Here is a 14458-nt window from a genome sequence, read left to right as displayed (position 1 = left end):
GTTCAGTCGGTAATACCTTCCTTCTGCTTCTCGGAAAGGTTAAAGTTAGTCATATCTTGCTCAGCTTTAATCCATAAACAGCTAAATGATTGTTTGATGCATAAAAACTGTATTTTCAAACATCCTCCTCTGTAATGAATATATTTTTCCATCTTTCAAGGGTCCCGTTGGTGCTCCTGGTCCTCTGGGCCCTGTTGGACCTTCCGGAGGACGGGTAAGACTAAAACATGCACTAAAACATTTATAATGAGTTTTACACTTTGTTTAAGAGAGCAGGTTTTTAGCTTTACTATCTGGCTTGTGTTTTATCTGCTCAGTCCAGTTGAGTGTTTAATATGGTGGGTCCATCTAAAAAGCATGTTTACATAAACCAGTGTTGATTTTAAACACACTTAATACAAATTCCTGGTCTTATTGAGGACGATTTATGCAGGCATATTAAAAAATAAAAATGTCTTTGTTATCTTTAATCAAAATTAAATGAAAATTTCATCTTTAATCTTAAGTTATTACCTACTCCTACACCTTTGACTTCTCTCAGACGCCCAATACTAACTTCACGGTTCAATCAATTTTTGGTCTATAAAATCAATTCCTGGCATCATTTTTTATATTTTTGGATATCCTGTTTGACTTGGAAATATTCTGCCATATTACTGAATTACAATGGGTTGAACTTCATTATGACTACACGTTTAACTCATGGACTAAAAAATATGTACGTATTGTCTGTGACGTCACCCATAGGTTTGTGAAAAGCTTTTTTTTTTAAGCCAATAGTTGGTGGGATCTGCCATCTGCATTTTGGCAGCGTATCACCATGCATCACTCGCTGATAACCAAAAATGGACAAAGAGGCGGGACGTGGGTGGAGCTGAGGTGGATGGTTGCTGAAACCACGCCCACCTAGCTTGACGGTAGTGACAACCATGGCAGTTCACCAGTGATTCAAGTGACCACACCCTTAATTATGCAGAACTTTAATCGGCGGTTCACTTTTCACGTCTAAAACGCAGCTGAAAACGCAACTGTCGGTTGGTTCTTGTCACATGACCTGCAGTGCGCTTGCGGCATTCTGAAAAGTTGAGATGTTTTTAACTCGATGTGGTGCCGATGCGCCTGGAATAAACGAGCGTGTCGCGACAGGGTCGCTTCCGTTATGAGTGTGCATACCGCATTTAAAATAAGGAACTTGAGCGCAGAAAAGACGCAAAATGTGAATCGCCCCTAACTGTGGGTTCACACCAGAAGCAAGTTTAACGATTTGCTCGAGTAGATTACATACAAAGTCAATACAAAGACATGATCTGACGCTTCCTTGCGTGGGGTGATGCGAATGACGCGATATGGGTGGTCGTTTGCCGCGAAAACACACGCTATTCCCCCCAAACATTTTTCACCCAAGTTGAAAATATTCAACTCGAGCGAAAAATACGCATGACATGAAGTTAAATCCCGCGAGTAATCTAGAGCGAGTAATGCGATGCCCCACAATTGGTGTGTACGTAGCATAAGGCTTACAAAAATCCCCCCCCCTCACAGTTGTCCTGAAAAGCAAAACTAGCTCTATAGACCAAAACACTTAAAAACTTGGGCATTTTAACATGGGGGTCTATTGGATTGATCCCTTTTGGAGACTGTCTTTAATGGCCAGTCAATGAATTGCAGTTTAAGTCACTTCCTTGTTGGCTTCACGACAAAAACCTGAAATTTGCCCCTTTGCATTTTCACTCTGTCTGATTTGATGATATTTTTGCATCTTGTACATTGTTTAATGCCATGTGTTTTTATTCAGGGACCACCAGGGAATGAAGGCCCCTCTGGACCAAGAGGTCCACCAGGACCAATGGTGTGTAAAAAATTTTGAACGTTGTTTATTCAGACCAAATTGACGCAAATTTTCGATGTTAATGATCGTTAATGAACAGTGATGTCATGACTTCAGGCTGTTTGTGAATGCTTATTTTTCATTGCCGGTTGGTTTCTTTTCTTATTAAAAAAATACTGAGATTATTAAAGTGCTGTTAGTTCTGTTAACGAATGTCGAACGCACGCCACAGTTTTAAATGTGATGAAAACCCAAATTAAACAGACTTTCACTTGTTCGCACGCAACAACAAAAACACAAGAGTCTCCAGTGTCAAGTGTTTCACAAACAAATGAATCACATGAGCCGATAACTTGAATTAAGACTAAATAATCTCGATAAGTCGGTTTACAATTACGCCTGTTTTACTCACTAATCTATAAGTTATTGCTTTTAATCACGTCTGGCTGGAAATGAAGCGAGAACCGTTGTGTTGTATGTACTTAAAGCTCATAAGAGGTTCTGTGAATCTTTAACTATGCGTAGTAACATAAACAATCATTACAGTAATTTAGTGAAATTAGGGATCGGTTGTTTTTATAAAGTGTATATCAAGATGAATCATACATTTTTTTTTTTTTGCATTTTTAGGGACCACCAGGATCACCTGGAATGCCCGGAAACACTGGACAACAAGGAAAAATGGGAGACACCGGCCTCCAAGTATGTACATGTTCAATAAAACATCACTGAGATATTATTTTAAGATGTTAATAAGGGAAAGAAAAGCGAAGACAGAAGTGTTTGATCAATGAATATTCTGGCTAATCTGATGTCTTCTGTCAATCACAGGGACCCGTGGGCCCGAAAGGGGAGAAGGGTGAACGGGTAGGTGTCTCTCATGCCATCTTTGTCAAAAATGAGACAATGATATTAACCAAATCCTCTCTGCATGTATTATACGTTCATCAAATACTTCTGCTTTGTTTTCCAGGGAGATACTGCATCCCAGAATATGATGCGCACCGTTGCAAGACAAGTGTGTGAACAGCTAGTCAGCAGTAAGAGGCTTTCTTTGTGTATATTCCAGTGACTACTATACAAGTTCTTTTTAAGTTTAAATATTATTTGTCATTGTGTGAACCTAATATTTTTGATTTACTCTTAGGACAAATGAGCAGAATCGATATGATGGTGAACCAGATCCCCAGTAACTACAGAAGCAACAGTCCCGGTCCTTCTGGACCTCCAGGCCCTCCTGGCAATCAGGGTCCCCACGGAGAACCAGGTCAGCCTGGACCCAATGGTTTCCCAGGAAACCCAGGCTTGCCAGGATCTCCAGGAGAAAGAGGTATGTGATTCTCGAACAACTCTGATAAATACAAATGCGAAAGGTTCTCAACCAATTTACAATGTCATTGACCCCCTTAATATGCAAATAAGATTGTTAGCCCAGTGTTTATAAATATACAGTGTGAAACTTGAATAGACAGGATTCTCTAATTCCAGGGTTTAGAATGATCAAGTGTGACATCCCTAATACATTTACTGTATACTGAAGAAGAAATCTGAGCTATATTTAGATACAAGAATATCATAGTGACCTAGGGGTTTTGCTTTTTCCCAATAATTCTACAGTACTAACCGAGTATAATGCCCAAGAGATACTCAGGCTGTCTGTGTACGCACGGTATCTGCATGACGTAACTATCGTCATTAGGAGGGTGAACATACACAAGAAAATTTTGAGACAGGACACTCTACTATAAACAACATACACAGTAGCAATAGACAGCGTTTGCACACACCATAGAATTTTCTACGTACGGATACGCACGTACGCAGTGTTGAACGTACATGCATATCCGCAGTTGAGTATACTTGAAATTCTGTGCGGTAGCATGCGCACGTGAGACAGATGCAAGACATGTAGTTGAAAATCTTGCCTGCGTCCGTACAGCTTTCCAAGTATACTCAACTGCGGATATGCACATACGTTCAACATGTACGCAGTGTTGAATGTATGTGTGTTTCCGCACGTAGGAAATTCTTCAGTGTGTGCAAACGCTGTCATTTGCTACTATCGAGCCCTTAAGTAACTATTTTTGCAACTGCAAGTCAACGAACTGTCATTAACTTTTAGCTACATGTCAACTAACACATTCATTTTCAACAACATGTCAACTAAGGGGGTGTGCGCACCAAAGCGTTTTTATGCGGCTGAAAACTCCCGGCGGACGCCGACTGACAGCTTTCTTAAGCTGATTGCTTTGGTTGCTGTGATACTTCTGCTTTGTTTATCGTTGTATGATGCGCCAGTTGGTTGTTGTGCTATTTGTCCCGCCCCCTCCTCCAATGTGATTGGACGGCCGTGAGAGAACTGACATTGACGAGCTGAGCTTTTCACCCAAAGTTGAATATTTTCCAACTCTTGGCACTCAGCATTGAGCGCGAAAAAAAATCATTAATTTTCAACCACATGTCAACTTGCATTCATTTTCAACTACATGTAAAATAACTCTCATTAGAGTATTAGTTAACTGTTAGTGGTAGCGGTATGGAATGGGTTAAGGTTGAAAGAATACATTGACATGTAGTTGCAAAGTTACATATAGTCAGTTGAATGTCTGTTAAGGATCATCACAAAAAAGTAATAACAGATATTAAGTCTATTAATACTCTAATTGATGGTAGTTGACAAGAAGTTGCAAAAATATTTATATTTAGGACACTGTGTATGGAGGAAGGTCCTACTACAGGGGTGTCCAATTCTGCTCCTGGAGGCCCAGTGTCTCCGTAGAGTTTTGCTTTAACCCTAATTAAACACACCTGATCCAAATAATCACTAGGCAGACTAAAAACTTTCAGGCACGTGTGTTGAGGGAAGTTTCAGCTGAACTCTGCAGGACACCGGCCCTCCAGGGCTGAGTTTGGACACCCCGGTCCTAGTAACTGATTAAATGTGTCTTAAAACTTTTGGGTAATCCCACACAACAACTAATGAGGTTGGCATGGGCAACAAAAATAATCTAGTTACATTCATTTACATATATGTCGTGCAAATGTATTTCTAAGTTTAATCCTAGATTTTTCATAAAAGCTTGTCTAAAAAGCTGTTATATCTGGTCAGTTTTATTGGACAACTTCTCATTTCACCTCAAAATCATCCAAAATTGTATACTTTGTATAAGTCACAGTTTTAAAAAGATTATTCCATACCGTTCCAGGATTGCCTGGAGAGAAGGGTGAAAGAGGAAGTCCAGGTGTTGGCGTTCGAGGACAGAGAGGACCAGCTGGACCACCTGGTATGACTTTCTTCAGTCTAACTCCATCTAGGGTTCACTTTAAATTTATCCACAGTTTGTTAGCACACTTTTTTACCGTAGGGTTCAGGCGTAGTTACAGTAGCCTTTTCCAAAATCTCTTGATTTATGAAACCAATTTTACTGATCATCATTATCGTGTATTTAACAACATTAACAGGTATTTGAATGGTGAGTAATTTCCAGAGGAACAGTGAAGGTTTTAAGCCTGACAGATGAACATTTTCACAAAAATGATGATTCATCATCAAATGAATGGTTTCTTAGGCAATAGCTGGAATGAGTTTTTCCAAAAGTTCGGGAATGATTGTTTTCCCTGGCTTGTTTAGACAGGTTGGTTCAGAAGTGTGCCAACCTCTCATTAAAGCGTGTTGTGACAATTGGGATTAGAAGAACTTCAAGAGTTTGATAAAGGGGCCAACGGGAGCGTGTTTGCCTCAAAGGGCGTGTAACAATATCTAGACAGATGAAAAATCTTTAAATCGTTGAGGCGTTTTCAAATGTGTTTCTTTTTGTTCTGCGCCTAGCTTCACCTATCTCAGGAATCCCAGAAAGCCATCGACAAAGAGAGGGTTGGGAAGCGAGAACAGATTCTCATTTTGATTTTATTTATACAAATGAGTGGAACTGAATGATTGTTCCAGTAATGGTTTTGAAACGTCTCAATGCAGATGGCACTGAGCATTTTCTGGTGTGTTTGTTCATGAATCAGCATCAAAACACTTTACTGAAATCTTGGATGAGCTTCCCCCTTCTGATGGAGATGAATGCAATAAGGATTGGGTTTCAGACACTGCACATTTATCTTTCCTAAAAAGACTGAAAAAGCCATCACCAAGAACAAGAATAGTTATGTGGAATCAAAATCTGAATTAGAAATTCACTGCATTTCCCATCACTAGATTTTAAATGGTTTATGCACAGTGTAGGGAGAATTCGCCTCAGCATATAACTGATGATTATGACAGTAACTTATAACTATAATAATCATCGATCTGACCTCCAAATACACTTGAGAACCTATAAATAAATTGGTTTTCATCAAACACACCACTTCCATTGTCCAAAAGGCAAGGCTAGCCAGAATGGTAGTTTGCACGCTGAGTCATAAACCAAAAGAAGTAGCACAGACGACCGAAGTAATCCAGTTGTTATTAGACAGAGTTTGTACAGACATGTTTGGGGTTTTGAATGTTGTCAATCTCGATACTCAGTACAACACAAAGGGTCCGAATGATTTATAACCTCCATGGTAACAACAGCGGCACACAAACACGATTCAGCATCCTCTCCACGGGACTTATTTAATAGCTGTGCAATCTGCTAGTCTGCTTGTTTAAAACCACATATTCCCGAGAGCTAGGCCATCAGTAGAGACCTAGTGGAAATCTCTTTTTCTCGTACAAACAGCGCCAAGATCTCTGTGTGAATGAAACACACGAAGCTTGTATATGTACAGTAGGAGGAAGCCTGCGGTGAGGGAGTGACTTCAGTGTTTTTAGTGGAGACCTCATTGGCAACACATGTTCTGACTTTACTGTGCAAGAGAGTCAGGGGACAACATTCCAGTTTGGTTTATACTGTCTAGACTGCAAGGGGCTTGGGGGGAGGCCAGCAGAGTTTCCCCCTTCTTCCTTTCAATTAAGTCATCAAAATATTTAAATTACAGCGTTCAAATCAGCTTCCCCTACCATATCCGGCAATGTCAGAAACTTGTTGACACCTCTCTTTTTATTCAGGTCCACAAGGGCAATCTCATACAGGACCACCAGGTCCCACAGGTTCGTCCGGGCCCAGTGGCCCACCAGGGCGTCAGGGTTCTCCTGGTGTCAGAGGACCTCCTGGACCTCCAGGATACTGTGATTCTTCTCAGTGTGTAGGAATCCCGTACAACGGACAAGGATATCAAGGTAAACGCTTCTGTGATGTAAGCCAATGAAAAGTTCTTTGTTCTAAAGCCTGATGAGCTGCTGTGCCTTTTATATGAACGTCTTAAATCAATGTGAACATAATCCTGCTGAAACCAGATTAAGGTTAGCGGGTCATCCCATCTGGACAAACTAGTTAAGCTGGTCTGATGGTTTTAGAGGAGTTTGGGGCACAACCACTGACCAAGTGTACTCAACTGATTCATGTAAGTTTGAGTTTAGCTTTTTTAGAAGATAGCAACACTTATAAGTATGTAAAAAAATAATGTAACCTAAAATGTACGATTATTTTTTTTATCATAAACCCCCACCCATAACCCCAATGACACGGGGCGAAGCAAATCATTCAAAAACGTACAGATGTGGTCATACAAATTAATACATATACTGCAAAAAATGTCTTTCTTACTTAGTATTTTTGTCTTGTTTTCAGTAGAAATTAAGGATGCACCGATAGGGCCGATACCGATTTAAACAGACAACTTCTGGCCGATGCCAATACCGATATTAAACACTTGCATACAATACTATACAGTTGGTCTATTAGCTAGTTTATTTCTGCATCAACTTATTTTTACTGAACATGGATTGGATCTAATTAACATTCAACTGACCAACATAATAAGAGAGGCACAAATTAACAACATTAACAAATGTTTTTACATATAATGGATTTCTTTATGCAGTTAATTAATAAACAATCGGTATCGGCCTTTCTCGTGCTATTGCCGATATGCCGATGGTTTCAAATTCATCACTAATCGGCCGATACATCGGTGCATCACTAGTAGAAATATCAAGAAAAAGTTTTTTCTTGATGAGCAAAATGACCCAAGTAAATAAGTCTAGTTTTAAGACAAATAATATACAATTTAAGCGAAATTGTCCTTAAAACAAGCAAAATTATCTGCCAATGGGGTAAGAAAAAAATTGTGAAATAAGATTTCTTTTTTCTTAAACACTTAATTCAAGTAAAATGTTCTCACCCCATTGGCAGATATTTTTGTTTGTTTTAAGCACAAATTCACTTCATTTGTATATATTTTTGGTCTAAAAACTAGTATTATTTTCTTAGGTCAGATTGCTCATCAAGAAAATACATCTTGTTTAAGAATGTTTAGATATTTCTACTGAAAACAAGACAAAAATACTAATTTTTTGCAGTGTAAAACATGTACAAATTGCCATGAGGTTGCACTGGAATTGAATGTATTTCTAATAAACATGTCACAACTTAAATAAAGTTTCAATTGACTTTAAATTAAGTTTAATAATGCATTCTGGGATTCCCTACATCATTAAGATTACTTAAATTACAAAAAAAAGTAGCATCCTGATATATCCTGATACATCCTGATTCGTCCTGATACGTCCTGATTTTTTATGTAGGCAACTCACTTGGCTTCAGAACAGAGCTTTCGAGTACGCAGTAGTGTACTGTATATCGTTGTTTAAATGGCTCGTGTATAACAATATAACTGATCGATAAAGAATTGCACGTTTGTCATTTTTTACACTTTAAAGGAAGTAGTCATGATGCCCCTGAACTAACACAATCTTTAACCTATTTCAGGTTTTGCATAGTAGGCTATCTAGACTGCCTGATCCCTTACGCATCCTGTGTCAGAGAGATTAACACACTCGCTCATGAGTTATTAAGGATAACCACCATGGATTAAAATGCTGAATATTTGCTGGCCGACTCTAAAACAATCGAAACCAAAGAAAGGACTGGACTGCCACTAACACCAGCTGAGCGCTACTATATCATACTGAAGACAGTGATGGTTACGGCCTGTTTGCTTCTAGAACTTAAACAGCAAAACAGCAAGAGAGAGCTTCTGTTTATTGAGGACGCATGTCAAACTACTAACAATGGCCATGGATGTTAACAGCGATTAGCAGTGGTAGCTCTGTATGATGGTGAGATGACTGTACATAAACTAATAAACGTTAATCGATGACACAAATAGGTTAACAGCAGTCATCCAAGCTTGTGCCTGATAACTCTTTTCTTGCTGACGTAACCTTGTTTGTTTTAATCTTATTTTTTTTTTTTTAAACACCTTTCTTGATGTATGTGTATGCAGCCATCGCTCAGGTCAAAATGTAGTGCGTTCCTTTATTGTAACACAACCATGAAGTTTCTGGTACGTTCGCAGGGTGCTGTGTGTTAAAAAACTTGCCGCTTAGTCATTTTTATTGTATTGTGATTGTTATGATTGTGTGATACCTCAGCGAGATCAAAACAGGAGTGGCCTCGTCCACAACCGAATTCTTGTCTTATTTTTTTTTACACATATATTAGTTTAGGGAAACAACTGAACGCACTACAGATCTGGGTTAGTGTGGCTAATATTGTCATTTTTGTATTAATATCTTTTTTATTACTATTTTATTCTTAAGATTACATTCATACCATGTATAAGTTAAGAAATGTAACATGTTGGAACCCAAAAGCAAATGCTCAGTCGGCCAAATATTTCCAAGCAGGCCCTTACCAGCCGGACCCCGAAACCTACGTAGTCCCCATACCGGCCGAACCCTCAGAAGATATTGAGACGCAGTCACCGGGTTTAAGAAACCAGCGTGGAAAAAGATCGCTATCAAGACAGGAAGCCAAAAGAATAAAAACATAAAGCCAACGCTACTGAATTGTTCAGTCGTATCTTCTGTAACGTCAAAAAACTGCATTTTAATCTAGATCGAGCTTTGTTCGTATGCACATTTAACACGCTGAAGTGGAAATAAGGCCGATGTTCAACCCTGGCTTCCTTGGAAGAAACCTGTGTGCTAATGCTAACGGTTCCAAAATGTGTCTTTGCTTGTAACATAACTGCGTTTTGTTTTTGTAAGAAATGTTTTTTTTTTTTTTTTGTTTAGTAGCCCAGCCGGAGAACCTGTACTCAATGTAAAAACTACGAATTATAAACACTATGAACTGATTCCTTGCACAAGTTTGAAAGATTGTAAACATGTTTGTTGCAGTGCAATTTTATGTCTTTTTCCCTCAATGAAAATGGCAAATGGGTCAAATTCCCTTCGTTCTTGTTAGACATGGCTTTTGTTTTGTTATCTTAAACTGAATATTTATCTGTAGTATACCAATTCGCGCCAAAGGAGGAATTGCATGCCTGTGTTGTATATTTAGTAAAGACGTTTACAATCAGAATATAGTTGTTTTCCAACACTATCGGTCTCGAATGGAAACTTGGAATTTGTTGCAAGACTATAGACATAGAATTGTTTTTCTTTTATGTCAGAATTGCACATGTGAATTCCATAGCCTTATTTTCTTATTTATTTCTGAATCAGAAGAGGCATTTTTCAATAAAACTACTGAAAATGTTTCACGGCTGTTATGTGTCGTCTGTGATCATCAGCATCAGTCACAACATATTCTGAATCGTTATTTTAATATTTCATGAACTGAAAAGGGTAGTCATTTTAAAAAATTATTTTGGATATTCTCTAAAGTTTGTGGTTTACTAAACTTACCATACACTCTTAATAATAAAGGTATGAAAACATTTGTGACCCTGGACCACAAAACCAGTCATAAGTAGAAGGGGTATAGCCAAAAATAGATTGTATGGGTCAAAATTATAAAAAAAATATTCAAAAAATGTAAAGGTTTCATGAATGGTATTTGTAAATTTCCTTACCAGAAAAAAAATCTATATATAAAAATATATATATTGACAAATAAAAATACATAAAAAACAGACGACTAATAGAACTTGTTCTTCCTCACATAGAGGGTTCTAAAATTTTCTGGCATAGAAGAAAAGAATGTTTTTGCACGATATTAACCAAACTCATGGCTTAACCCATTACTGTACTGTTTTCATTTAATTTTATGTGAATCTGTCTCTGAATGCAATAAAATATAATTTTATCCATTTTAATTATTATTATTATTGGATGATTGATTTTATTTGTTAGACACTTGGAGGAAACTGAAAAACATTATGAACTGAAGAATATTCATGACGCTGTTATAAATTTATTTGAGTATTAACACAATGACATTTTAATGACAAATTTAATTTGTACCACTGTAGTTGAGGTCAAGACAAATATTTATGACACTGTTAGAAAACCATTTGACGGAGTATTAACACTTAATGACATTTTAATGACAAATTTAATTTGTACCACTGTAGCTGAGGTCAAGAAAAATATTCATGACGCTGTTATAAAACTATTTGAAAGAGTGTTAACACTTAATGACATTTTAATGACAAATTTAATTTGTACCACTATAGTTGAGGTCAAGAAAAATATTTATGTGTGAATGAGGTTTAAGTGAAGCACACACTTTACCATTATGGTAACCCAAAAATGTATACAAAACAGAAAACTTCTGAATTTTAACAATACAGAATAACAAACAATAACATGTCTCCATAATTTTCATCTTACTCAAAGATTTATTACTTAATTTTTCAGTTAGTAGATGAAAATGATTGATGTTGTCTCAACACAAATGGATCAAGTAAACTTCCAACTCATCTTAATTAAGTAAACTGAGCAAGCAGGTAAGCATCTTAACTGAGTATTTTCAAAACAGATTAAGTTATTTCAAAGAGTTACCCATTTATGTCAGTATTATGCATTACAATTTTGTTCGAATAAAAAACTAAAACAAATGTGTAGCATTACACTAAACTGCTTAAGCAAAATGAACAACTTTTAAAAATCATTTTTGGAGTAGCATCCAAATGATGTTGTTAAACATAGATGAACATTTCCAAAAAAGTGATTGTGGTCCTATCCGATATCTCATTTTAAGCACACTCCTCAACAAGTCATAGGTTTGCTCACGTCAGTAGTGCAAGCAGTCCAGATGAGTTAACTTGCCAGTGTAAAAGTACCACATACTGTTTAACATGTGCCTGAATCTCTAGCTGAAATGACCTCATCTCTGACATCATGTCATTGAAAATTGACTGGATCACTTTTAAAATGCTGAAAGTCATTTTGTTACCACAGTAAATGATGATCATAGGCCTGTCTCTCTCTCTTTGGTTGCTCTTGGAGTGTGTATGTGATATGACCACAATTTAATTCAGCCTTTTTTGTCTCTCATGATACAATATAGATGTTCTATATGCATGTGAATAGGATGTGATGTTCTTACAGTTATTTGATCGTTTTATTTATTGTTTGTGACATGCTTGGATGGAAATGAAATCCTTTTTTCTGCAAGCTACAGTATCCTGCTGTTCTAGCTGTAGGTCAGCTGCTTTCTTATGTTCCCCTGTGTGTGTCTATTTTTAAATGACGTGAAATATTTTCAATGAGATATTGAAACTGCCCTGTTTTTATATCAATTCCACAATACAAAACTGAAAGCTATACACATTTGTTACCATTGGCAGATTTAGCAAAATGGGGGCCCAAGGCGAAGGTATGTATGGGGCCCCCCATCCGATCTATAAAAGAGAACAAAAAAATGTTTACTCCAAAATTAAGATGGAAAGCAAAGAGCACACAAATTGTAGCACTACACAAACCAAAAGAGAATATTAGTCAATGGGACAAAAACAGCCATGAACAGTAAAGGAGGGAGCAAAAATTTAAATCTGATGCTGCACAAAAACTAGCAATGCATCAAAGCCAACGTTGTTACTAATCTTTCACATGCCCAAGACTGTGATAAAAGGTCCAATCCACAATCACTTTTTATAATGTAAATAAGTAATTGTATGTTTGTTTCCCCAAATCAGTTTTGACTCATTGGCAATTAAAGAGTAAAAATCCTGGATTTTTTATTAAACATTAATCAGGACTGAGGCTGATTAACAGATTTATAAAAAAAAATTATCAGATTTTTACAGTTTAATTTAGTGGATGTTTTCTTTACGAACATAACAAAAGGGTTGTGAATTTGCCCACAGTGTATTGTTGAGTTTTAGAAAAAAATTCAAAGCATTTTCCCAAAATGATTGTCAAAATAAGATTTGTCACCAAAAATCATTCCATTTGCTGAAACACAGAGAAAGTTGTGGCCAAATTAAGACTCAACAGCACCCCATAGTAGACAAAAACATCCCCAACATAACATATGGGTTAAATTAGTTTTTTCTGTAGTAACGTTATTTACTTCACCACAGAACAATTTTGATCAGTGTAGGGCTAAGGCTATTACCAGCAGAACTAGGCGGTTGACTCACCAAAGCCCCATTTTAGCGTTTATATTTGTCTTGATTCGTCTCTGTTCCTGTACTTTCCCAGTCCTCCTGTCATTCTGTATTAATCTTTCACACCGCGCAGCGCGCACCGTTACAGACCATCAATTTCATTGTGAAAGAAGGGGGTGTTTGTGTGTAGTGACAGATAAACATGAACTGGACATTTTAACTACTATTTCAAAGTTTAAACGTATTTCTTAAGAATATTAATTCAATTTGCAATGCTTTTGAAGAGTTCATGATGATAAGGGTTTTATTTATTTATTTAGTTTGTTGGGGGCCCCCCTAATATGGCCGCTGGTAGGGGTCCCCAAGCAGTGCGTACCTATGCCTCTATGTTAGGACCGCCTCTGTTTGTTAAAAAGTTGTTTAGCAGAAACTTTTATGCAAACTATATTAAAATTCATCAATGTAGAGTTTGTTGTCTTTACTGTAAACATTAAGCTGTATATCGCTGTCTACTAGATGCCAAATGTCAGTCATTTGATAGTAGTAGTTTTACCACATACTGCAATTTTACAGTAAAAAACCCCTTTTATAAGTGAAATTGCTGTAATGTAGCCACACTGCACTGTCAAATCTCAAAAATGATACATGCCTGCCTGTATTACTATAACCTGTTGTTTATTTTAATTTTCAAAGTATGAAAGTAATTCTAGTACATGATATTTTTATAAACATTACCGTATAATTATGCGGTTGCATTTCTGTACTCAATTATTTTATGAATAATTATATATTTTGCTTTCATTCCTTCAACTTCCAAATAACAATTATAAAATCAAATAAGATGAAGTGTTTTTGAACTAAGATGTATTTATCCAAACCCTGAATTATACAAAATTAGCCATTACCAGATGGTTATTTAATACTTTTCGTATGGAGGATCATATATCTCCAGTTGTTTTTAGACCCTTCAGTCAGTTCTCATCATAGGATGCCGTAAAACTAACTAATCTCCCGTCTGAAGGGTTCTCGTGGTATAACATATTTGTGCACATTGCTCATCTCTCAGAGCAACTCAGCACAAATACCCATGAGATCTGAATCCTGACCTCACAACGCTGGGCAGAACATCAACACATGGCTTGAATTTTAAATCACTTACTCATCCATTGCACATTCATCCATGTCACCGAGGTTTATACCAATGTGTTTATTTGTTTATTTTCCACCAGGCTTTTCCCGATTCTCATTCATAGT

The 14458-nt window shown here is 37.1% G+C and overlaps 1 protein-coding gene across 4 annotated transcripts in view; it reads left to right on the top strand.

Annotated features, from left to right (window-relative positions):
• col12a1a (collagen, type XII, alpha 1a) overlaps window positions 1–10408 on the top strand; it is a 67327-nt gene extending 56919 nt beyond the window's left edge. For 3 of the 4 annotated variants that reach the window (XM_065267323.2, XM_065267321.2, XM_065267324.2), the window contains 9 exons: window positions 161–214; window positions 1796–1849; window positions 2459–2530; window positions 2660–2695; window positions 2802–2868; window positions 2976–3158; window positions 5035–5112; window positions 6870–7040; window positions 9552–10408. In XM_065267323.2, coding sequence (XP_065123395.1) covers window positions 161–214; window positions 1796–1849; window positions 2459–2530; window positions 2660–2695; window positions 2802–2868; window positions 2976–3158; window positions 5035–5112; window positions 6870–7040; window positions 9552–9697 — 861 coding nt within the window. In that variant the 3' untranslated portion in view covers window positions 9698–10408. Of the gene's footprint in view, window positions 1–160; window positions 215–1795; window positions 1850–2458; window positions 2531–2659; window positions 2696–2801; window positions 2869–2975; window positions 3159–5034; window positions 5113–6869; window positions 7041–8631; window positions 9482–9551 lie in introns of those variants that run through there. The other variant, XM_065267322.2, reaches the window with a different exon arrangement.
• Window positions 10409–14458: the final 4050 nt, after the last annotated feature.

Source organism: Paramisgurnus dabryanus, chromosome 17, assembly GCF_030506205.2.
Source record: "Paramisgurnus dabryanus chromosome 17, PD_genome_1.1, whole genome shotgun sequence".
NCBI classification, from domain to species: Eukaryota; Metazoa; Chordata; class Actinopteri; order Cypriniformes; family Cobitidae; genus Paramisgurnus; species Paramisgurnus dabryanus.
This window is presented reverse-complemented; position numbering and strand designations above follow the sequence as displayed.